The 22,852-nt window shown below is 52.9% G+C and overlaps 1 protein-coding gene across 50 annotated transcripts in view; it reads left to right on the forward strand.

Annotated features, from left to right (window-relative positions):
- The window catches only part of ppfia1 (PTPRF interacting protein alpha 1), a 108,945-nt gene that overhangs the window by 75,476 nt on the left and 10,617 nt on the right, over positions 1 to 22,852 (forward strand). For 18 of the 50 annotated variants that reach the window (XM_090223112.1, XM_090223125.1, XM_090223110.1 and 15 more), the window contains exons 10-20: positions 414 to 497; positions 820 to 951; positions 2,450 to 2,512; positions 2,921 to 3,003; positions 3,631 to 3,781; positions 4,779 to 5,005; positions 5,201 to 5,426; positions 14,277 to 14,306; positions 14,732 to 14,856; positions 15,762 to 15,940; positions 16,361 to 16,454. In XM_090223112.1, the coding sequence (XP_090079238.1) occupies positions 414 to 497; positions 820 to 951; positions 2,450 to 2,512; positions 2,921 to 3,003; positions 3,631 to 3,781; positions 4,779 to 5,005; positions 5,201 to 5,426; positions 14,277 to 14,306; positions 14,732 to 14,856; positions 15,762 to 15,940; positions 16,361 to 16,454 (1,394 nt within the window). Of the gene's footprint in view, positions 1 to 413; positions 498 to 819; positions 952 to 2,449; positions 2,513 to 2,920; positions 3,004 to 3,630; positions 3,782 to 4,778; positions 5,006 to 5,200; positions 5,427 to 14,276; positions 14,307 to 14,731; positions 14,857 to 15,761; positions 15,941 to 16,360; positions 16,455 to 22,822; positions 22,835 to 22,852 lie in introns of all 50 variants that reach the window. The other 32 variants (XM_090223108.1, XM_090223109.1, XM_090223122.1 and 29 more) reach the window with 2 other exon arrangements.

Consider the following 22,852-nt stretch of genomic DNA (forward strand, 5'->3'; position numbering starts at 1 on the left):
GTCCCTGTCCCCTGTCTCTGCTGGTGCATGGCTGCTACTGGCTGACTGTACTGCTCTGTGTCCCCTGTCTCTGCTGCTACTGGCTGGCTGTACTGCTCTGTGTCCCTCTGCCATGTCCCCTGTCTATGCTGGTGCATGGCTGCTACTGGCTGGCTGTACTGATGTGTCCCCTGTCTCTGCTGGTGCATCCTTCTCCAGGGTAATTTGTATTGATCTGAAAGAAGCTACACACTGACCCAGCCCTCTTCAACTTCTCCAGTCCTCTTACACCTAGCCAGCCCTCTTCAACTTCTCCAGTCCTCTTACACTGACCCAGCCCTCTCAGATCTGTACAAATTCCTAAAGGGTAGAGGTTAGGGATTTTTATTTTTTTTGTTGCAAGTATGAGGTGTTTGACTCTGTCTGTCCCGCAGGCGGAGGAGCGTCATGGCAACGTGGAGGAGAGGGTGAGGCAGATGGAGGCTCAGCTGGAGGAGAAGAACCAGGAACTGCTCAGGGTGAGACAAGATAGGGTCAAAGGTCGTCTGGCTGGCAGTCAGTCAGTCTGTGTTGTTTGGGCAGAAATTGTTTACAGATGTGGTCATTGGACTGTCTTCATTTAGCATTGTACCTTCATTGTAGACAATATATTCATTCTCATTCAAATAAGTCAGTGAAGATTTTACCTCATATAACTGAAAGATCCATTAATTAACAGAAAATGGAAAGAAAACAATTAAAATGTGTGTTGTGAAATGTTTCCTGTCATAAAGGAAGCGGTAGTTTTTCCTGCTCTGCCTGGGAGCTCTTCTGATTAGCGTGTGTGTTTGTGTTGTGAAGGCGCGCCAGAGGGAGAAGATGAACGAGGAGCACAACAGGCGTCTGTCGGAGACGGTGGACAAGCTGCTGTCAGAGTCCAACGAGAGGCTACAGCTTCACCTCAAGGAGAGGATGTCTGCCCTAGAGGACAAGGTGGGTGGGTTAGGTTACAGCTGATGTCTGCCCTAGAGGACAAGGTGGGTGGGTGGGTTAGGTTACAGCTTCACCTCAAGGAGAGGATGTCTGCCCTAGAGGACAAGGTGGGTGGGACATGCTAAATGGCATGTCATTATATCCGTACCTCTGTAGCTGAACCAATCTGGGACAATGCTGTGGTCATTATCTATAACTGAACCAATCTGGGACAATGCTGTGGTCATTATCTATAGCTGAGACAATGCTGTGGTCATTATCTATAGCGGAACCAATCTGGGACAATGCTGTGGTCATTATCTATAGCTGAGACAATGCTGTGGTCATTATCTATAGCTGAACCAATATGGGACAATGCTGTGGTCATTATCTATAGCTGAACCAATCTGGGACAATGCTTGTGGTCATTATCTATAGCTGAACCATGCTGAGACAATGCTGTGGTCATTATCTATAGCTGAACCAATCTGGGACAATGCTGTGGTCATTATCTATAGCTGAACCAATCTGGGACAATGCTGTGGTCATTATCTATAGCTGAACCAATCTGGGACAATGCTTGTGGTCATTATCTATAGCTGAACCAAGCTGAGACAATGCTGTGGTCATTATCTATAGCTGAACCAATCTGGGACAATGTTTTGGTCATTATCTATAGCTGAACCAATCTGGGACAATGCTGTGGTCATTATCTATAGCTGAACCAATCTGGGACAATGCTTGTGGTCATTATCTATAGCTGAACCAATCTGGGACAATGCTGTGGTCATTATCTATAGCTGAACCAATCTGGGACAATGCTGGGGTCATTATCTATAGCTGAACCAATCTGGGACAATGCTCGGGTCATTATCTATAGCTGAACCAATCTGGGACAATGCTGTGGTCATTATCTATAGCTGAACCAATCTGGGACAATTCTGGGGTCATTATCTATAGCTGAACCAATCTGGGACAATGCTGGGGTCATTATCTATAGCTGAACCAATCTGGGACAATGCTGTGGTCATTATCTATAGCTGAACCAATCTGGGACAATGCTGGGGTCATTATCTATAGCTGAACCAAGCTGAGACAATGCTGTGGTCATTATCTATAGCTGAGACAATGCTGTGGTCATTATCTATAGCTGATACAATGCTGTGGTCATTATCTATAGCTGAACCAAGCTAGGACAATGCTGTGGTCATTATCTATAGCTGAGACAATGCTGTGGTCATTATCTATAGCTGAGACAATGCTGTGGTCATTATCTATAGCTGAACCAAGCTGGGACAATGCTGTGGTCATTATCTATAGCTGAACCAAGCTTGGACAATGCTGTGGTCATTATCTATAGCTGAGACAATGCTGTGGTCATTATCTATAGCAGAACCAATCTGGGACAATGCTGTGGTCATTATCTATAGCTGAGACAATGCTGTGGTCATTATCTATAGCTGAACCAATATGGGACAATGCTGTGCTGATACTCCATGTGCTGTGTGTCCTCCACCAGAATGGCCTGATCAGAGATCTGGAGCACAGTAAGAAGCTGGTTGAGGAAACACACCATGAGAAGGTAAGGACTGTTGACTCTGGCTGCTGTCTCCTCTGAACAACTGGAGAGTTGTCATCGCTGTGTTTGGATTCTCATTGCCAATGACACTCCTCATGTCTGTCTTTCTCCCCTCTCTCTCCCTCTCTTCCTACCCCCTCTTCTCCCCCCTCACCTCTCCCTCCCTCTCTACCTCCTTCCCTCTCTTCCTACTCCCTCCTCTCTCCTCCCTCCCTATCCCCCTCCTTCTCCCTTTTCCTCCCCCTTCTCCCCCTCCCTCTCCCTCTCCCCCTCCTTCCCCCGCTTCCTCCCCCCTCCTCTCTCCCTCCCCCTCCCTCTCTCCCTCCCCCTCCCTCTCTTCCTATCCCCTTCTCCCTACCTCTTCCCCTCCTTCCCTCTCTTTCTCCCTCGCTTCCTCTCTCCCTCCTCCAGGAGCAGCTATTGATCCAGATTGAGACGATGCGGGCGGAGAACGAGCAAGGCAGGAACAGGAGCAACTCACTGCTGCACCATGGGTAAAATAATCAGCTTTCTCATTGGCTGCCCTGGACTCTGGCCCACACACGATTGGCCAGTGCTCTGGCCTCTCTGTCCACCTTTTTTCTTTGTGATTTATATTTTTGTGTGTTGCATGTCTGTCCTTGCGTTTGTTTGTGTGTGATGTATGTATGTGTGTGTGATGTGTGTGATTAATGTGTGTGTGATTAATGTGTGTGTGATTAATGTGTGTGTGATCTGTATGTGTGTGTGTGTGTGATCTGTATGTGTGTGTGTGTGTGATGTATGTGTGTGTGTGATGTATGTGTGTGTGTGTGTGATGTATGTGTGTGTGTGTGATGTGTGTGATGTATGTGTGTGTGTGATGTATGTGTGTGATGTATGTATGTGTGTGTGTGATGTATGTATGTGTGTGTGTGTGATGTGTGATGTGTGTGATGTATGTGTGTGTGTGATGTATGTGTGTGTGTGTGTGATCTGTATGTGTGTGTGTGTGTGATGTGTGTGTGTGTGTGTGTGTGTGTGTGATCTGTATGTGTGTGTGTGTGTGTGATGTATGTGTGTGTGTGTGATGTATGTGTGTGTGTGATGTATGTATGTGTGTGTGTGATGTATGTATGTGTGTGATGTATGTGCGCTCTCAGACGGTCTCACCAAGGCAGCACCCCAGACTTCCGGTACCCGGTGTCGGCCTCCTCCATGATGGACAGCCACTCGGACCACTACGGCAGCGCGCTGGTGCTGAGGCGGCCCCAGAAGGGGCGTCTCGCCGCGCTACGGGACGAACCCTCCAAGGTGAACCCCCGCAGCCGTGTGTGTCCTAGTGAGAGACAGTTTAAATGGAATATTGACAGCTGGTGTCTGTCTGTCTGGTGGATCTAGATACTGATGTTCTAGATCATTCAGCTCAGATATCTATTGTGTGTTGAAGTCATCTCCGGCCCACAAACTGTTGTCTGTCTCCTTCCCTCTCATTTGTTCTGTATCTGATGGTGTTCTCTCTCTGTCTCTGTCTCTGTCTCTGTCTCTGTCTCTGTCTCTGTCTCTGTCTCTCTCTCTCTCTCTGTCTCTCTCTCTGTCTCTCTCTCTCTCTCTCTCTCTCTCTGTCTCTCTCTAGCACTCTCTCTCTCTGTCTCTCTCTGTCTCTCTCTGTCTCTCTCTCTCTCTCTCTCTCTCTCTCTCTCTCTCTCTCATTCTGTATCTGATGGTGTTCTCTCTCTCTCGCTCTCTCTCGCTCTCTCTCGCTCTCTCTCGCTCTCTCTCGCTCTCTCTCGCTCTCTCTCGCTCTCTCTCGCTCGCTCTCGCTCGCTCTCTCTCGCTCTCGCTCGCTCTCTCTCTCTCTCTCTCTCTCTCTCTCTCTCTCTCGTTCTGTATCTGATGGTGTTCTCTCTCTCTCTCCTTCACTCATTTGTTTTGTATCTGATGGTGTTCTCTCTCTCTCTCGCTCTCTCCTTCCCTCTCATTTGTTCTGTATCTGATGGTGTTCTCTCTCTCTCTCTGCTTCCTCTCATTTGTTCTGTATCTGATGGTGTTCTCTCTCTCTCTCTCTCTCTCTCTCTCTCTCTCTGCTTCCTCTCTGGACATCAGAGACATGTAAGTCAGAGTGAAGACAACCATAATAATGAGAGGTTGATTTGATAGTGTTGGTCTGTAGTCATTGCTGTGGAGTGTGTTTTACAGAGCATGGCTGAAAGATATTCTGGAGACTCTGATACGGTTAGGCTAACTTTCTCTGTAACTTTTACTTCCTCTCACTCCATCCCTTCTCCCTCCCTCCCCCTTCTCTCCTCAGGTCCAGACTCTGAATGAACAGGAGTGGGAGCGCGTGCAGCAGGCTAATGTTCTGGCCAACGTTGCTCAGGCGTTTGAGTCTGACCTGGAGACGTCAGACCTGGAGGACGATGAGCGCGAGACCATCTTCAGCTCCGTGGACCTTCTGTCCCCTGCCGGCCAGGCCGACGCTCAGACCCTGGCCCTCATGCTGCAGGAGCAGCTGGATGCCATCAACAACGAGATCAGGTACACACACGCACCCCTACTATCAGCATGTTGGATGTATTTATTTGTTGAGCAACATTTTCCCTTTCTTATTTTAGAGAAAACAAGGTGATGCTAGCACTAACATCTCGCTCTCCCTCTCCCCGCTCTCCCTCTCCTCGTCTCTCCTCTCCCTTCTCTCTCCCCCTCGTCTCTCCTCTCCCCACCCCCCTCCAGGATGATTCAGGAGGAGAAGGAGAACACAGCCATGCTGGCAGAGGAGATGGAGAGCCGTGTGGGCAGCGGGGACAGCCTGGGGGCCAGCCGCTTCCGCTCCATGAGCTCCATCCCCCCCTCCTCCATGGGGGGCTCGTCGCCCCCCGGCTCAGGCTCCTCCACCCCGCGACGCATCCCCAACCGCAGCCCCAACCGAGAGGTGGACCGCATGGGAGTCATGACCCTGGTGAGAGAGAGACCTATGCCCTTGTGGAGATCTGAGAGGATTTGATTGGTGGAAGTTCCAACTAGCCTATCAGAGAACAAGTGGAGCTCTCATCATATTACCTACGCTTGTTATATCCTCTGTTCTCCACAAGGGCGTAGGGTTTAGGGTGCAGGGCGTAGGGTTTAAAGGGGATTTGAGATTGGGCCCTACACTCATCATCAGTCTCCTTTTACTCATTCAGCTTCAGTCCATCCATGTTGATCAACCAGCTCCTCTTTCTTCCTCTCTGAAACAAGCAGCCTTTCAATCATCCTCCCCTAGAATGACCTCGTCCTCCCCTAGAATGACCTCGTCCTCCCCTAGAATGACCTTGTGCTCCTCTAGAATGACCTCGTGCTCCCCTAGAATGACCTCGTCCTCCCCTAGAATGACCTCGTCCTCCCCTAGAATGACCTCGTCCTCCCCTAGAATGACCTCGTGCTCCTCTAGAATGACCTCGCCCTCCCCTAGAATGACCTCGTCCTCCCCTAGAATGACCTCGTCCTCCCCTAGAATGACCTCGTCCTCCCCTAGAATGACCTCGTTCTCCCCTAGAATGACCTCGTCCTCCCCTAGAATGACCTCGTCCTCCCCTAGAATGACCTCGTCCTCCCCTAGAATGACCTCGTCCTCCCCTAGAATGACCTCGTCCTCCCCTAGAATGACCTCGTCCTCCCCTAGAATGACCTCGTCCTCCCCTAGAATGACCTCGCCCTCCCCTAGAATGACCTCGCCCTCCCCTAGAATGACCTCGTCCTCCCCTAGAATGACCTCGCCCTCCCCTAGAATGACCTCGCCCTCCCCTAGAATGACCTCGTCCTCCCCTAGAATGACCTCGCCCTCCCCTAGAATGACCTCGCCCTCCCCTAGAATGACCTCGCCCTCCCCTAGAATGACCTCGCCCTCCCCTAGAATGAACTCGTCCTCCCCTAGAATGACCTCGCCCTCCCCTAGAATGACCTCGCCCTCCCCTAGAATGACCTCGCCCTCCCCTAGAATGACCTCGCCCTCCCCTAGAATGACCTCGCCCTCCCCTAGAATGACCTCGCCCTCCCCTAGAATGACCTCGCCCTCCCCTAGAATGACCTCGCCCTCCCCTAGAATGACCTCGCCCTCCTTTAGGATGACCTCGCCCTCCTTTAGGATGACCTCGCCCTCCTCTAGGATGACCTCGCCCTCCTCTAGGATGACCTCGCCCTCCCCTAGGATGACCTCGCCCTCCCCTAGGATGACCTCGCCCTCCCCTAGGAGGACCTCGCCCTCCCCTAGGAGGACCTCGCCCTCCTTTAGAATGACCTCGCCCTCCTTTAGAATGACCTCGCCCTCCTTTAGAATGACCTCGCCCTCCTTTAGAATGACCTCGCCCTCCCCTAGAATGACCTCGCCCTCCCCTAGAATGACCTCGCCCTCCCCTAGAATGACCTCGCCCTCCTCTAGAATGACCTCGCCCTCCTCTAGGATGACCTCGTCCTCCCCTAGGATGACAGACCTCGTCTTCCTTCTCTTGTCTATCTCATCTCTGCTCTCTCTCTCTCTCTCTCGCTCTCTCCATTCCTTTAGCTTCTCTAACTGTCATGTGTCATTATTGGGTCATAATACCATCCCCTGTTCGTACTAGTCCCTAGGAGATGACCTCGTGCTCCCCTAGAATGACCTCGTCCTCCCCTAGAATGACCTCGTGCTCCTCTAGAATGACCTCGCCCTCCCCTAGAATGACCTCGTCCTCCCCTAGAATGACCTCGTCCTCCCCTAGAATGACCTCGTCCTCCCCTAGAATGACCTCGTCCTCCCCTAGAATGACCTCGTCCTCCCCTAGAATGACCTCGCCCTCCCCTAGAATGACCTCGTCCTCCCCTAGAATGACCTCGCCCTCCCCTAGAATGACCTCGCCCTCCCCTAGAATGACCTCGTCCTCCCCTAGAATGACCTCGTCCTCCCCTAGAATGACCTCGCCCTCCCCTAGAATGACCTCGCCCTCCCCTAGAATGACCTCGCCCTCCCCTAGAATGACCTCGCCCTCCCCTAGAATGAACTCGTCCTCCCCTAGAATGACCTCGCCCTCCCCTAGAATGACCTCGCCCTCCCCTAGAATGACCTCGCCCTCCCCTAGAATGACCTCGCCCTCCCCTAGAATGACCTCGCCCTCCCCTAGAATGACCTCGCCCTCCCCTAGAATGACCTCGCCCTCCCCTAGAATGACCTCGCCCTCCCCTAGAATGACCTCGCCCTCCCCTAGAATGACCTCGCCCTCCTTTAGGATGACCTCGCCCTCCTTTAGGATGACCTCGCCCTCCTCTAGGATGACCTCGCCCTCCTCTAGGATGACCTCGCCCTCCCCTAGGATGACCTCGCCCTCCCCTAGGATGACCTCGCCCTCCCCTAGGAGGACCTCGCCCTCCCCTAGGAGGACCTCGCCCTCCCCTAGGAGGACCTCGCCCTCCTTTAGAATGACCTCGCCCTCCTTTAGAATGACCTCGCCCTCCTTTAGAATGACCTCGCCCTCCTTTAGAATGACCTCGCCCTCCCCTAGAATGACCTCGCCCTCCCCTAGAATGACCTCGCCCTCCCCTAGAATGACCTCGCCCTCCTCTAGAATGACCTCGCCCTCCTCTAGGATGACCTCGTCCTCCCCTAGGATGACAGACCTCGTCTTCCTTCTCTTGTCTATCTCATCTCTGCTCTCTCTCTCTCGCTCTCTCCATTCCTTTAGCTTCTCTAACTGTCATGTGTCATTATTGGGTCATAATACCATCCCCTGTTCGTACTAGTCCCTAGGAGATCTGTGTTGTCACATCTGTGTCTGTTAGAATCTAATGTTTTCATCTGTTCAGTGTTTCTGACACGTTCATGGAACTAGCTACTCGTTTGGCGTTTTGCATTTGGTAGGTGACGTGTGTGTAATCTGTACCTGTGTTCCCCCAGCACTACCTCTATAACCCCTATGTGATCCAGAGGTCCCTGTCCCACCAGCAGACAGTAGCTTACCTGCCCTACCCTGCTGCTAGCATTAGCTTACCTGCCCCCCCTGCCTGTAGCTATGCTCCATGCTACTTCCAGGTACCACCCCCCTACCGTCCTCCTCTCTTACCCAGGCAGGGTTCAGTCAGCCTGGGGTCGCACTCACACACACCGCCCCCTGTCCCACGGTCCATCTGTGGGGCCACACAGTAATCACTAGCTGTTCACTAGCCTCGCATGGGAGGGTTTTGAAGTTGTCCTAGAATGCTGGGCCCCCATTGGACTTCAGAAAAAGATCAGGCAGGCAGCTTAACCAATGAAGATGCGGAGCAAATGTAAAAACTCTGTTTGGCTGTTAGCTCATCACACGCCAGACAGAATGGCTGTTAGCTCATCACACGCCAGACAGAATGGCTGTTAGCTCATCACACGCCAGACAGAATGGCTGTTGGCTCATCACACGCCAGACAGAATGGCTGTTAGCTCATCACACGCCAGACAGAATGGCTGTTAGCTCATCACACGCCAGACAGAATGGCTGTTGGCTCATCACACGCCAGACAGAATGGCTGTTGGCTCATCACACGCCAGACAGAATGGCTGTTGATTTTGATATCAGTTAAAGTAGAGCCTTGTTGTGCTCAATTCAGACTTAATTTCAGACACGACAGAGTTAAATTAGGTAATTTCCCCTCAGCTTGATTAAGTTCTGCATTTGAGTTCTGTCCCCCCCTTTCCTGGTTCTCTTATCTCTTCCTGTGTTCGGAGCAGGACGAGGAGAACCTTCCGTGGAAATATGTGCTGATACTCCATTTGTTTATTTACTCTAGAGATGCCAAGCTGGAGAAAAGGCATGCAGGGGCACATCAACCCTGGCTGCCTCATTCCCCTGTCACATGACACGAGTCCCATATCCCTGGCTGCCTCACTCCCCTGTCACATGACACGAATCCCATATCCCTGGCTGCCTCACTCCCCTGTCACATGACACGAGTCCCATATCCCTGGCTGCCTCACTCCCCTGTCACATGACATGAGTCCCATATCCCTGGCTGCCTCACTCCCCTGTCACATGACACGAGTCCCATATCCCTTTCTGCCTCAATCCCCTCTCACATGACACGAGTCAAATATTATTACCACAGTCCTAGGTTGTGTTCAGTAAGGCACACCGTGGCAAAACATTTCAAAATGGGACACGTTGATGCTGGTTTTCTTCATGTTGTGCCCCCTGAACACTACCCAGGCCCGTTCCTTTAGGGAAACAGTCCTGATCCTTTAGGGAAACAGTCCCGATCCTTTAGGTAAACGGTCCCGATCCTTTAGGTAAACAGTCCCGTTCCTTTAGGTAAACAGTCCTGATCCTTTAGGTAAACAGTCCCGATCCTTTAGGTAAACAGTCCCGTTCCTTTAGGTAAACAGTCCCGTTCCTTTAGGTAAACAGTCCCGTTCCTTTAGGTAAACAGTCCCGTTCCTTTAGGTAAACAGTCCCGTTCCTTTAGGTAAACAGTCCCGTTCCTTTAGGTAAACAGTCCCGTTCCTTTAGGTAAACAGTCCCGTTCCTTTAGGTAAACAGTCCCGTTCCTTTAGGTAAACAGTCCCGATCCTTTAGGTAAACAGTCACAATCCTTTAGGTAAACAGTCCTGATCCTTTAGGTAAACAGTCCTGATCCTTTAGGTAAACAGTCCCGTTCCTTTAGGTAAACAGTCCCGTTCCTTTAGGTAAACAGTCCTGATCCTTTAGGTAAACAGTCCCGATCCTTTAGGTAAACAGTCTGTTGTGTGTTTCATTTTCTGTATCAACTTAAACCAATTAATACTCAAATGTTTGTTTTTTTAAGAACACCCATGTGTGAGGGCACGGTCGCTGTGTGAGAGCGACCCCATAAAGCAGTAGCTCAGCCATTAGCTACGAGCAGACTGAACCCCTCCCCCTCCCGGAGTGTGTTTTGCAGTGGTTTCACTCAGCTCCCTCCTTTGATCTTTGACCTCAGTGTGATTTCCCTAGATTTCAGACTGTGTATGTTTGAATGTGGACAGACTACAGTAGAGTGATGTAGTAATGTAGTGGGAGACAGTCGAGTGATGTAGTAATGTAGGGTGGTGGTAGGGGGAGACAGTAGAGTGATGTAGTAATGTAGTGGGAGACAGTCGAGTGATGTAGTAATGTAGGGTGGTGGTAGGGGGGGGGGGGCAGTAGAGTGATGTAGTAATGTAGGGTGGTGGTAGAGGGGGGGAGACAGTAGAGTGATGTAGTAATGTAGGGTGGTGGTAGGGGGGAGACAGTAGAGTGATGTAGTAATGTAGGGTGGTGGTAGAGGGGGGGGGACAGTAGAGTGATGTAGTAATGTAGGGTGGTGGAAGGGGGGAGACAGTAGAGTGATGTAGTAATGTAGGGTGGCGGTAGAGGGAGGGGAGACAGTAGAGTGATGTAGTAATGCAGGGGGAGACAGTAGAGTGATGTAGTAATGCAGGGTGGTGGTAGGGGGGGGGAGACAGTAGAGTGATGTAGTAATGCAGGGTGGTGGTAGTGGGGGGGAGACAGTAGAGTGATGTAGTAATGCAGGGTGGTGGTAGGAGACGACAGTAGAGTGATGTAGTAATGTAGGGGGAGACAGTAGAGTGATGTAGTAATGCAGTGGGAGACAGTCGAGTGATGTAGTAATGTAGGGTGGTGGTAGGGGGGGGGGGCAGTAGAGTGATGTAGTAATGTAGGGTGGTGGAAGGGGGGAGACAGTAGAGTGATGTAGTAATGTAGGGTGGCGGTAGAGGGAGGGGAGACAGTAGAGTGATGTAGTAATGCAGGGTGGTGGTAGGGGGGGGAGACAGTAGAGTGATGTAGTAATGCAGGGTGGTGGTAGGGGGGGGGAGACAGTAGAGTGATGTAGTAATGCAGGGTGGTGGTAGGAGACGACAGTAGAGTGATGTAGTAATGTAGGGGGAGACAGTAGAGTGATGTAGTAATGCAGTGGGAGACAGTAGAGTGATGTAGTAATGTAGGGTAGTGGTAGGGAGGAGACAGTAGAGTGATGTAGTAATGTAGGGGGAGACAGAGTGATGTAGTAATGCAGTGGGAGACAGTAGAGTGATGTAGTAATGCAGGGTGCTGACAGGGGGGAGACAGTGATGTAGTAATGCAGGGTGGTGACAGGGAGGGAGACAGTAGAGTGATGTAGTAATGCAGGGTGGTAGGAGGAGACAGTAGAGTGATGTAGTAATGCAGGGTGGTAGGAGGAGACAGTAGAGTGATGTAGTAATGCAGGGTGGTAGGGGGGAGACAGTAGAGTGATGTAGTAATGTAGGGTGGTGGTAGGGAGGAGACAGTAGTGTGATGTAGTAATGCAGGGTGGTAGGGGGGAGACAGTAGTGTGATGTAGTAATGCAGGGTGGTGGTAGGGAGGGAGACAGTAGAGTGATGTAGTAATGCAGGGTGGTGGGGGGGAGACAATATAGTGATGTAGTAATGTAGGAGGAGCAGGTAGAGTGATGTAGTAATGCAGGGTGGTGGTAGGGAGGGAGACAGTAGAGTGATGTAGTAATGCAGGGTGGTGGAGGGGAGACAGTAGAGTGATGTAGTAATGTAGGGTGGTGGTAGGAGGAGACAGTAGAGTGATGTAGTAATGCAGGGTGGTGGAGGGGAGACAGTAAAGTGATGTAGTAATGCAGGGTGGTGGTAGGGGGAGACAGTAGAGTGATGTAGTAATGTAGGGGGAGACAGTAGAGTGATGTAGTAATGTAGGGTGGTAGGGGGGAGACAGTAGAGTGATGTAGTAATGCAGGGTTGTAGGAGGAGACAGTAGAGTGATGTAGTAATGCAGGGTGGTGGTAGGGGGAGACAGTAGAGTGATGTAGTAATGTAGGGTGGTGGTAAGGGGAGACAGTAGAGTGATGTAGTAATGCAGGGTGGTGGTAGGGGGGGGGACAATAGAGTGATGTAGGGTGGTGGTAGGGGGGGGGACAGTAGAGTGATGTAGTAATGTAGGGGGAGACAGTAGAGTGATGTAGTAATGTAGGGGGAGACAGTAGAGTGATGTAGTAATGCAGGGTGGTGGTAGGGGGGGGGGGAGACAGTAGAGTGATGTAGTAATGCAGGGTGGTGGTAGGGAGGAGACCGTAGAGTGATGTAGTAATGCAGGGTGGTAGGAGGAGACAGTAGAGTGATGTAGTAATGTAGGGGGAGACAGTAGAGTGATGTAGTAATGTAGGGTGGTGGTAGGAGGAGACAGTAGAGTGATGTAGTAATGCAGGGTGGTGGTAGGGGGAGACAGTAGAGTGATGTAGTAATGTAGGGGGAGACAGTAGAGTGATGTAGTAATGTAGGGTGGTGGTAAGGGGAGACAGTAGAGTGATGTAGTAATGCAGGGTTGTAGGAGGAGACAGTAGAGTGATGTAGTAATGCAGGGTGGTGGTAGGGGGAGACAGTAGAGTGATGTAGTAATGCAGGGTGGTGGTAGGGGGGGGGGGGACAATAGAGTGATGTAGTAATGTAGGGTGGTGGTAGGGAGGAGACAGTAGAGTGATGTAGTAATGCAGGGTGGTGGTAGGAGGAGACAGTAGAGTGATGTAGTAATGCAGGGTGGTGGTAGGAGGAGACAGTAGAGTGATGTATTAATGCAGGGTGGTGGTAGGAGGAGACAGTAGAGTGATGTAGTAATGTAGGGGGAGACAGTAGAGTTATGTAGTAATGCAGGGTGGTGGTAGGAGGAGACAGTAGAGTGATGTAGTAATGCAGGGTGGTGGTAGGAGGAGACAGTAGAGTGATGTATTAATTCACGGTGGTGGTAGGAGGAGACAATAGAGTGATGTAGTAATGCAGGGTGGTGGTAGGGAGGAGACAGTAGAGTGATGTAGTAATGTAGGGGGAGACAGTAGAGTGATGTAGTAATGCAGGGTGGTGGTAGGGGGGGAGACAATAGAGTGATGTAGGGTGGTGGGTGGGGGAGACAGACAGTAGAGGACTGTGTGTGTAACATGGTCGACCTGATTTCCACAGTTTTGTCCTCAACTGCGTGTTGGACTTTACTTCTGTGTGTCTGTGTGTCTGTCTCTGTGTGTGTCTGTCTCTGTGTGTGTGTCTGTCTCTGTGTGTGTGTCTGTCTCTGTGTGTGTGTCTGTCTCTGTGTGTGTGTGTGTGTCTGTCTCTGTGTGTCTGTCTCTGTGTGTGTGTCTGTCTCTGTGTGTGTGTGTGTCTGTCTCTGTGTGTGTGTGTGTGTCTGTCTCTGTGTGTGTGTGTGTCTGTCTCTGTGTGTGTGTGTGTGTCTGTCTCTGTGTGTGTGTGTGTCTGTCTCTGTGTGTGTGTGTGTGTCTGTCTCTGTGTGTGTGTGTGTCTGTCTCTGTGTGTGTGTGTGTGTCTGTCTCTGTGTGTGTGTGTGTGTCTGTCTCTGTGTGTGTGTGTGTCTGTCTCTGTGTGTGTGTGTGTCTGTCTCTGTGTGTGTGTGTGTCTGTCTGTGTGTGTGTCTGTCTCTGTGTGTGTGTGTCTGTCTCTGTGTGTGTGTGTGTCTGTCTCTGTGTGTGTGTGTGTGTCTGTCTCTGTGTGTGTGTGTGTCTGTCTCTGTGTGTGTGTGTGTCTGTCTCTGTGTGTGTGTGTGTCTGTCTCTGTGTGTATGTCTGTGTGTGTGTGTGTGTCTGTCTCTGTGTGTGTGTCTGTCTCTGTGTGTGTGTGTCTCTTTGGAAGACACTCTCCCTCCACACACACCTTGTGTAGTGTGTGTGCCTGTGCTGGGCTTTCTGTTCTGCTGGTAGTGTGTGTATCCTGTGCTGGGCTTTCTGTTCTGCTGGTAGTGTGTGTATCCTGTGCTGGTCTTTCTGTTCTGCTGGTAGTGTGTGTATCTAATGTCCTCTCTTCTCTCCTCCTCCGCTGCCATGCTTCAGCCTAGTGACCTGCGCAAGCACCGCAGGAAGGTAATCTAGAGACCACGCTAGTTACTGCTCTCTCTCTCTGACCTCTACCCTGCCTGCCTGCACCTTCCCAACCATAACCTGTAGTCTAGTCTCTACACCCCCCCTAAAACGTGACTTCCCAACCCCACACTCCCTAACTTCCTCAAACCTTGACCCCCCCCTCCCCCCCCGTCACACGTGTCTCACCTCTACACTTCCCAAACCCTGAGTGTCTTGAACATCCTGAAATGAACATGTCACAAAGTGAGGGGAAACTGTTATTTTCTTCTATCTAGGTTGAAGAACTAGTCTGTCTTCTCCTCTTGTCCTCCCCATCCACTCAATACAGAGAGGGAGGAGTCGCTTTTTAAAAGCTCTCCTCCTCGACCCCCTTTTCCCGTTTAGAAGACAGTGACTGACTGAGTTGTCCCCATGGTTATGTCTAGTCTGCCCAGGACGACAAGACCACAATCCAGTGTGAGACGTCTCCTCCCACCACCCCGCGCTCCATGCGCCTGCACAAGGGGGCCAGCCACACTGCCAGCCATGAGGACATCAGGGACATCCGCAGGTAGGAAGCCCCTTTCTGCCTAACCAATATCTCACCCTGTTTTCTACAATAGCCATGTTTCTCTCTCTCTCTCTCTCCTTCTGTCGTTCTCTTATCTGTCCCGTTCATCCATCCCTTCATCCCTCTGTTTCTGATCTTTCAATCTATCTATCCACATCTCTCTCCCTGGCTTTCTCTCTTTCTCTCTCTGTATATCTCTTTATGCATTCATGCTCATCTCAATCCCCTTCTCTCTCTCGCTCCCCTTCTCTCTCTCGATCCCCCTTCTCTCTCTCTCGATCCCCCTTCTCTCTCTCTCGATCCCCCTTCTCTCTCTCTCGATCCCCCTTCTCTCTCTCTCGATCCCCCTTCTCTCTCTCTCGATCCCCCTTCTCTCTCTCTCGATCCCCCTTCTCTCTCTCTCGATCCCCCTTCTCTCTCTCGATCCCCCTTCTCTCTCTCGATCCCCCTTCTCTTTCTCGATCCCCCTTCTCTCTTTCTCGATCCCCCTTCTCTCTCTCTCGATCCCCCTTCTCTCTCTCTCGATCCCCCTTCTCTCTCTCTCGATCCCCCTTCTCTCTCTCTCGATCCCCCTTCTCTCTCTCTCGATCCCCCTTCTCTCTCTCTCGATCCCCCTTCTCTCTCTCTCGATCCCCCTTCTCTCTCTCGATCCCCCTTCTCTCTCTCTCGATCCCCCTTCTCTTTCTCGATCCCCCTTCTCTCTCTCTCGATCCCCCTTCTCTCTCTCTCGCTCCCCCTTCTCTCTCTCTCGCTCCCCCTTCTCTCTCTCTCTCGCTCCCCCTTCTCTCTCTCTCGCTCCCCCTTCTCTCTCTCTCGCTCCCCTTTTTCTCTCTCTCGTCCACCTTTTCCCTCTTCCTCTCTCCCCCATCTCACTCTTCCTCTCACCCCTCCTCTCTCTGTCTCAGTATGACCACCCTACAGGACGGCCAGGGTAGTAACCCCAGCAGCAGTAACAGCAGTCAGGACTCTCTGAACAAGGCAGCCAAGAAGAAGAGCATCAAGTCCTCCATCGGGCGCCTCTTCGGCAAGAAGGAGAAGGGTCGACCAGGCCCCCCAGGGAGCAAGGAGTCCCCTGGCAGCCAAGGTCAGTCCCCTGGCAGCCAAGGTCAGTCCCCTGGCAGCCAAGGTCAGTCCCCTGGCAGCCAAGGTCAGTCCCCTGGCAGCCAAGGTCAGTCCCCTGGCAGCCAAGGTCAGTCCCCTGGCAGCCAAGGTCAGTCCCCTGGCAGCCATGGTCAGTCCCCTGGCAGCCATGGTCAGTCCCCTGGCAGCCATGGTCAGTCCCCTGGCAGCCATGGTCAGTCCCCTGGCAGCCATGGTCAGTCCCCTGGCAGCCAAGGTCAGTCCCCTGGCAGCCAAGGTCAGTCCCCTGGCAGCCATGGTCAGTCCCCCCCTCCCTAAAACATGCCTGCTGGTTCAAGTTCATTAGGCAGCAAACAGAAGAAAACAAGCTGAAACAGGAAGGGACTACCTGCACTAACCTCTGACCCTCCATCTCTCCTCACAGCTGGTACCCCCGAGGCAGAGACCTCTCCCCAGGATGCACTGGGGCTGGGCAAACTAGGCGGCCCCGCTGAGAAGAACAGGAAACTGCAGAAGAAGTAGGTGTTTCCACATCTTGTCACCACTTCTGTCAGTGACGCAACATAGATACATCAGTAGTGGTACTAGTGGAAGATAGACTGGTTCCATCTAGTTAACAGAAGATGGTACTAGTGGTAGATGGACTGGTTCCGTCTCGTTAACAGTAGAGGGACTGGTTCCGTCTCGTTAACGGTAGAGGGACTAGTTCCGTCTCGTTAACAGTAGAGGGACTGGTTCCGTCTCGTTAACGGTAGAGGGACTGGTTCCGTCTCGTTAACGGTAGAGGGACTGGTTCCGTCTCGTTAACAGTAGAGGGACTGGTTCCGTCTCGTTAACGGTAGAGGGACTGGTTCCGTCTCGTTAACAGTAGAGGGACTGGTTCCGTCTCGTTAACGGTAGAGGGACTAGTTCCGTCTCGTTAACAGTAGAGGGACTGGTTCCGTCTCGTTAACGGTAGAGGGACTGGTTCCGTCTCGTTAACGGTAGAGGGACTGGTTCCGTCTCGTTAACGGTAGAGGGACTGGTTCCGTCTCGTTAACGGTAGAGGGACTGGTTCCGTCTCGTTAACGGTAGAGGGACTGGTTCCGTCTCGTTAACGGTAGAGGGACTGGTTCCGTCTCGTTAACGGTAGAGGGACTGGTTCCGTCTCGTTAACGGTAGAGGGACTGGTTCCGTCTCGTTAACGGTAGAGGGACTGGTTCCGTCTCGTTAACGGTAGAGGGACTGGTTCCGTCTCGTTAACGGTAGAGGGACTGGTTCCGTCTCGTTAACGGTAGAGGGACTGGTTCCGTCTCGTTAACGGTAGAGGGACTGGTTCCGTCTCGTTAACGGTAGAGGGACTGGTTCCGTCTCGTTAACGGTAGAGGGACTGGTTCCGTCTCGTTAACGGTAGAGGGACTGGTTCCGTCTCGTTAACGGTAGAGGGACTGGTTCCGTCTCGTTAACGGTAGAGGGACTGGTTCCGTCTCGTTAACGGTAGAGGGACTGGTTCCCTCTCGTTAACGGTAGAGGGACTGGTTCCCCCTCGTTAACGGTAGAGGGACTGGTTCCGTCTCGTTAACGGTAGAGGGACTGGTTCCCTCTCGTTAACGGTGGAGGGACTGGATCCGTCTCGTTAACGGTAGAGGGACTGGTTCCGTCTGGTTAACGGTAGAGGGACTGGTTCCGTCTCGTTAACGGTAGAGGGACTGGTTCCGTCTCGTTAACGGTAGAGGGACTGGTTCCCTCTCGTTAACGGTAGAGGGACTGGTTCCCTCTCGTTAACGGTAGAGGGACTGGTTCCCTCTCGTTAACGGTAGATGGACTTGGTTCCGTCTCGTTAACGGTAGAGGGACTGGTTCCGTCTCGTTAACGGTAGAGGGACTGGTTCCGTCTCGTTAACGGTAGAGGGACTGGTTCCGTCTCGTTAACGGTAGAGGGACTGGTTCCGTCTCGTTAACGGTAGAGGGACTGGTTCCGTCTCGTTAACGGTAGAGGGACTGGTTCCGTCTGGTTAACGGTAGAGGGACTGGTTCCGTCTGGTTAACGGTAGAGGGACTGGTTCCCTCTCGTTAACGGTAGAGGGACTGGTTCCCTCTCGTTAACGGTAGAGGGACTGGTTCCCTCTCGTTAACGGTAGAGGGACTGGTTCCGTCTCGTTAACGGTAGAGGGACTGGTTCCGTCTCGTTAACGGTAGAGGGACTGGTTCCGTCTCGTTAACGGTAGAGGGACTGGTTCCGTCTCGTTAACGGTAGAGGGACTGGTTCCCTCTCGTTAACGGTAGAGGGACTGGTTCCCTCTCGTTAACGGTAGAGGGACTGGTTCCCTCTCGTTAACGGTAGAGGGACTGGTTCCCTCTCGTTAACGGTAGAGGGACTGGTGTTTTCTGCTTCCATCCAATAGATATGAATCTACTCGATCAACCATAGATCTTGCTGTACTAGAGAGGTCAATCTTGCTCAGATAGGTCTGGTTGATGGCTCCAGCCATGCTGCTGTTTATGCTTGTGTGTTCTATATGTCCGTCGTAGATCTGACCCCAGCACTGTAACAGCCCTGTGTTGCTCTATGTTCACCCTGCCGTGCAGCATACTGCCACTCGCTCTCTCACACAGCCCCCGCTCCATGCTGTCCCTTTTTTATTTATTTATTTTACCTTTATTTAACCAGGCAAGTCAGTTAAGAACAAATTCTTATTTTCAATGACGGCCTAGGAACAGTGGGTTAACTGCCTTGTTCAGGGGCAGAACAACAGATCTTTACCTTGTCAGCTCGGGGATTCGAACTTGCAACCTTTCGGTTACTAGTCCAACCACTAGGCTACCCTGCCGCCCCTCCCTGGATCCTGGTCTCATGCCCCATGCTCCATGCTGTCCCTCCCAGGGTCCTGGTCTCATGCCCCATGCTGTCCCTCCCAGGGTCCTGGTCTCACGCCCCATGCTGTCCCTCCCAGGGTCCTGGTCTCATGCCCAATGCTCCATGCTGTCCCTCCCAGGGTCCTGGTCTCATGTCCAATGCTCCATGCTGTCCCTCCCAGGGTCCTGGTCTCACGCCCCATGCTGTCCCTCCCAGGGTCCTGGTCTCATGCCCAATGCTCCATGCTGTCCCTCCCAGGGTCCTGGTCTCATGCCCAATGCTCCATGCTGTCCCTCCCAGGGTCCTGGTCTCATGCCCCCATCCCATGCTGTCCCTCCCAGGGTCCTGGTCTCACGCCCCATGCTGTCCCTCCCAGGGTCCTGGTCTCATGCCCCATGCTGTCCCTCCCAGGGTCCTGGTCTCATGCCCCATGCTGTCCCTCCCTGGATCCTGGTCTCATGCTCCATGCTGTCCCTCCCTGGATCCTGGTTTCATGCCCCATGCCCCATGCTGTCCCTCCCAGGGTCCTGGTCTCATGCCCAATGCTCCATGCTGTCCCTCCCAGGGTCCTGGTCTCATGCCCCCATCCCATGCTGTCCCTCCCAGGGTCCTGGTCTCACGCCCCATGCTGTCCCTCCCAGGGTCCTGGTCTCATGCCCAATGCTCCATGCTGTCCCTCCCAGGGTCCTGGTCTCATGCCCAATGCTCCATGCTGTCCCTCCCAGGGTCCTGGTCTCATGCCCCCATCCCATGCTGTCCCTCCCAGGGTCCTGGTCTCACGCCCCATGCTGTCCCTCCCAGGGTCCTGGTCTCATGCCCCATGCTGTCCCTCCCAGGGTCCTGGTCTCATGCCCCATGCTGTCCCTCCCTGGATCCTGATCTCATGCCCCATGCTCCATGCTGTCCCTCCCTGGATCCTGGTTTCATGCCCCATGCCCCATGCTGTCCCTCCCAGGGTCCTGGTCTCATGCCCAATGCTCCATGCTGTCCCTCCCAGGGTCCTGGTCTCATGCCCCCATCCCATGCTGTCCCTCCCAGGGTCCTGGTCTCACGCCCCATGCTGTCCCTCCCAGGGTCCTGGTCTCATGCCCCATGCTGTCCCTCCCAGGGTCCTGGTCTCATGCCCCATGCTGTCCCTCCCTGGATCCTGGTCTCATGCCCCATGCTCCATGCTGTCCCTCCCTGGATCCTGGTTTCATGCCCCATGCTCCATGCTGTCCCTCCCAGGGTCCTGGTCTCATGCTCCATGCTGTCCCTCCCTGGATCCTGGTTTCATGCCCCATGCTCCATGCTGTCCCTCCCAGGGTCCTGGTCTCATGCTCCATGCTGTCCCTCCCTGGGTCTCATGCCCCATGCTGTCCCTCCCAGGGTCCTGGTCTCATGCCCCCGCCCCATGCTGTCCCTCCCAGGGTCCTGGTCTCATGCCCCATGCTGTCCCTCCCAGGGTCCTGGTCTCATGCCCCATGCTGTCCCTCCCTGGATCCTGGTCTCATGCCCCATGCTCCATGCTGTCCCTCCCAGGGTCCTGGTCTCATGCTCCATGCTGTCCCTCCCTGGGTCTCATGCCCCATGCTGTCCCTCCCAGGGTCCTGGTCTCATGCCCCCGCCCCATGCTGTCCCTCCCAAATCAAATCAAATCAAATTTATTTATATAGCCCTTCGTACATCAGCTGATATCTCAAAGTGCTGTACATAAACCCAGCCTAAAACCCCAAACAGCAAGCAATGCAGGTGTAGAAGCACGGTGGCTAGGAAAAACTCCCTAGAAAGGCCAAAACCTAGGAAGAAACCTAGAGAGGAACCAGGCTATGTGGGGTGGCCAGTCCTCTTCTGGCTGTGCCAGGTGGAGATTATAACAGAACATGGCCAAGATGTTCAAATGTTCATAAATGACCAGCATGGTCAAATAATAATAAGGCAGAACAGTTGAAACTGGAGCAGCAGCACAGCCAGGTGGACTGGGGACAGCAAGGAGTCATCATGTCAGGTAGTCCTGGGGCATGGTCCTAGGGCTCAGGTCATCCGAGAGAGAGAAAGAGAGAAGGAGAGAATTAGAGAACGCACACTTAGATTCACACAGGACACCGAATAGGACAGGAGAAGTACTCCAGATATAGCAAACTGACGCTAGCCCCCCGACACATAAACTACTGCAGCATAAATACTGGAGGCTGAGGGTCCCAGGGTCCTGGTCTCATGCCCCATGCTGCCCCTCCCAGGGTCCTGGTCTCACGCCCCATGCTGTCCCTCCCAGGGTCCTGGTCTCACTCCCCATGCTGTCCCTCCCAGGGTCCTGGTCTCACTCCCCATGCTGTCCCTCCCAGGGTCCTGGTCTCACGACCCATGCTGTCCCTCCCAGGGTCCTAGTCTCATGCCCCCCGCTGTCCCTCCCAGGGTCCTGGTCTCACGCCCCATGCTGTCCCTCCTAGGGTCCTGGTCTCATGCCCCCACCCCATGCTGTCCCTCCCAGGGTCCTAGTCTCATGCCCCCCGCTGTCCCTCCCAGGGTCCTGGTCTCACGCCCCATGCTGTCCCTCCTAGGGTCCTGGTCTCATGCCCCCACCCCATGCTGTCCCTCCCAGGGTCCTGGTCTCATGTCCCCTCTCCATGCTGTCCCTTCCAGGGTCCTGGTCTCATGCCCCCGCCCCATGCTGTCCCTCCCAGGGTCCTGGTCTCACGCCCCATGCTGTCCCTCCCAGGGTCCTGGTCTCATGTCCCCTCTCTATGCTGTCCCTTCCAGGATCCTGGTCTCATGCCCCTGACCCATGCTGTCCCTCCCAGGGTCCTGGTCTCATTCCCCCCCCGTCCCCCCCGTCCCATCCACACAAACTCGATCTCCCATCATACAATTCACTGCAACTCCTCAGCCACACTGCCAGGATGTGATTTTGTAAGGGCCAGTTTCCCGGTCTCCTGTTAATGAATGCTTGTTAGTCCAGAGGTGGACTCTACCTGTGTCTGGGAAACCATCCCTGTGTGTTTGTACAGCTTTCATGCTTCTAGTTCAGCTTGATGTGATGCAGTGTATCAGCCAGGCTTCCATTTCACTTTCATTCATGTTTCTGAACTAATGTCCCCCTTTTTCCTTTAGGTAATCAAGGGGTGACTTGATCATAGCTGTATGTCTTTCAAATATAAGGCGTTTGAATTAGTTTGGTGTTTTGAACCTAACATTTAATGACACTTTTGATAGAGCTACGTTAGTTTGATACAGTCAAAGACTGGTTCTCATTGGCCATCGCCACCAGGAGTCCAAGCTTGGTTCTCATTGGCCATTACCACCAGGAGTCCAAGCTTGGTTCTCATTGGCCATCGCCACCAGGATTCCAAGGTTGGTTCTCATTGGCCATTGCCACCAGGAGTCCAAGCTTGGTTGTCATTGGCCATCGCCACCAGGAGTCCAAGCTTGGTTCTCATTGGCCATCGCCACCAGGAGTCCAAGCTTGGTTCTCATTGGCCATCGCCACCAGGAGTCCAAGCTTGGTTCTCATTGGCCATCGCCACCAGGAGTCCAAGCTTGGTTCTCATTGGCCATCGCCACCAGGAGTCCAAGCTTGGTTCTCATTGGCCATCCCCACCAGGAGTCCAAGCTTGGTTCTCATTGGCCATCGCCACCAGGAGTCCAAGCTTGGTTCTCATTGGCCATCGCCACCAGGAGTCCAAGCTTGGTTCTCATTGGCCATCGCCACCAGGAGTCCAAGCTTGGTTCTCATTGGCCATCGCCACCAGGAGTCCAAGCTTGGTTCTCATTGGCCATCGCCACCAGGAGTCCAAGCTTGGTTCTCATTGGCCATCACCACCAGGAGTCCAAGCTTGGTTCTCCTTGTCCATCGCCACCAGGAGTCCAAGCTTGGTTCTCATTGGCCATCCCCACCAGGAGTCCAAGCTTGGTTGTCATTGGCCATCCCCACCAGGAGTCCAAGCTTGGTTCTCATTGGCCATCGCCACCAGGAGCTCTCCTATGCCTAGTTAGGTTATTTTTAATTGGCTTCAGTTCTTTTTATTTAGCTGATTCTGACTCTTATTTCATCCCTCTCTCATTCCATCTGTAGTCCAACGACAGGGTGAGTCATCTCCTCCAT

This window comes from Oncorhynchus mykiss, chromosome 26 (assembly GCF_057628025.1).
Source record: "Oncorhynchus mykiss isolate SJ-2025 chromosome 26, ASM5762802v1, whole genome shotgun sequence".
Taxonomy (NCBI): Eukaryota; Metazoa; Chordata; class Actinopteri; order Salmoniformes; family Salmonidae; genus Oncorhynchus; species Oncorhynchus mykiss.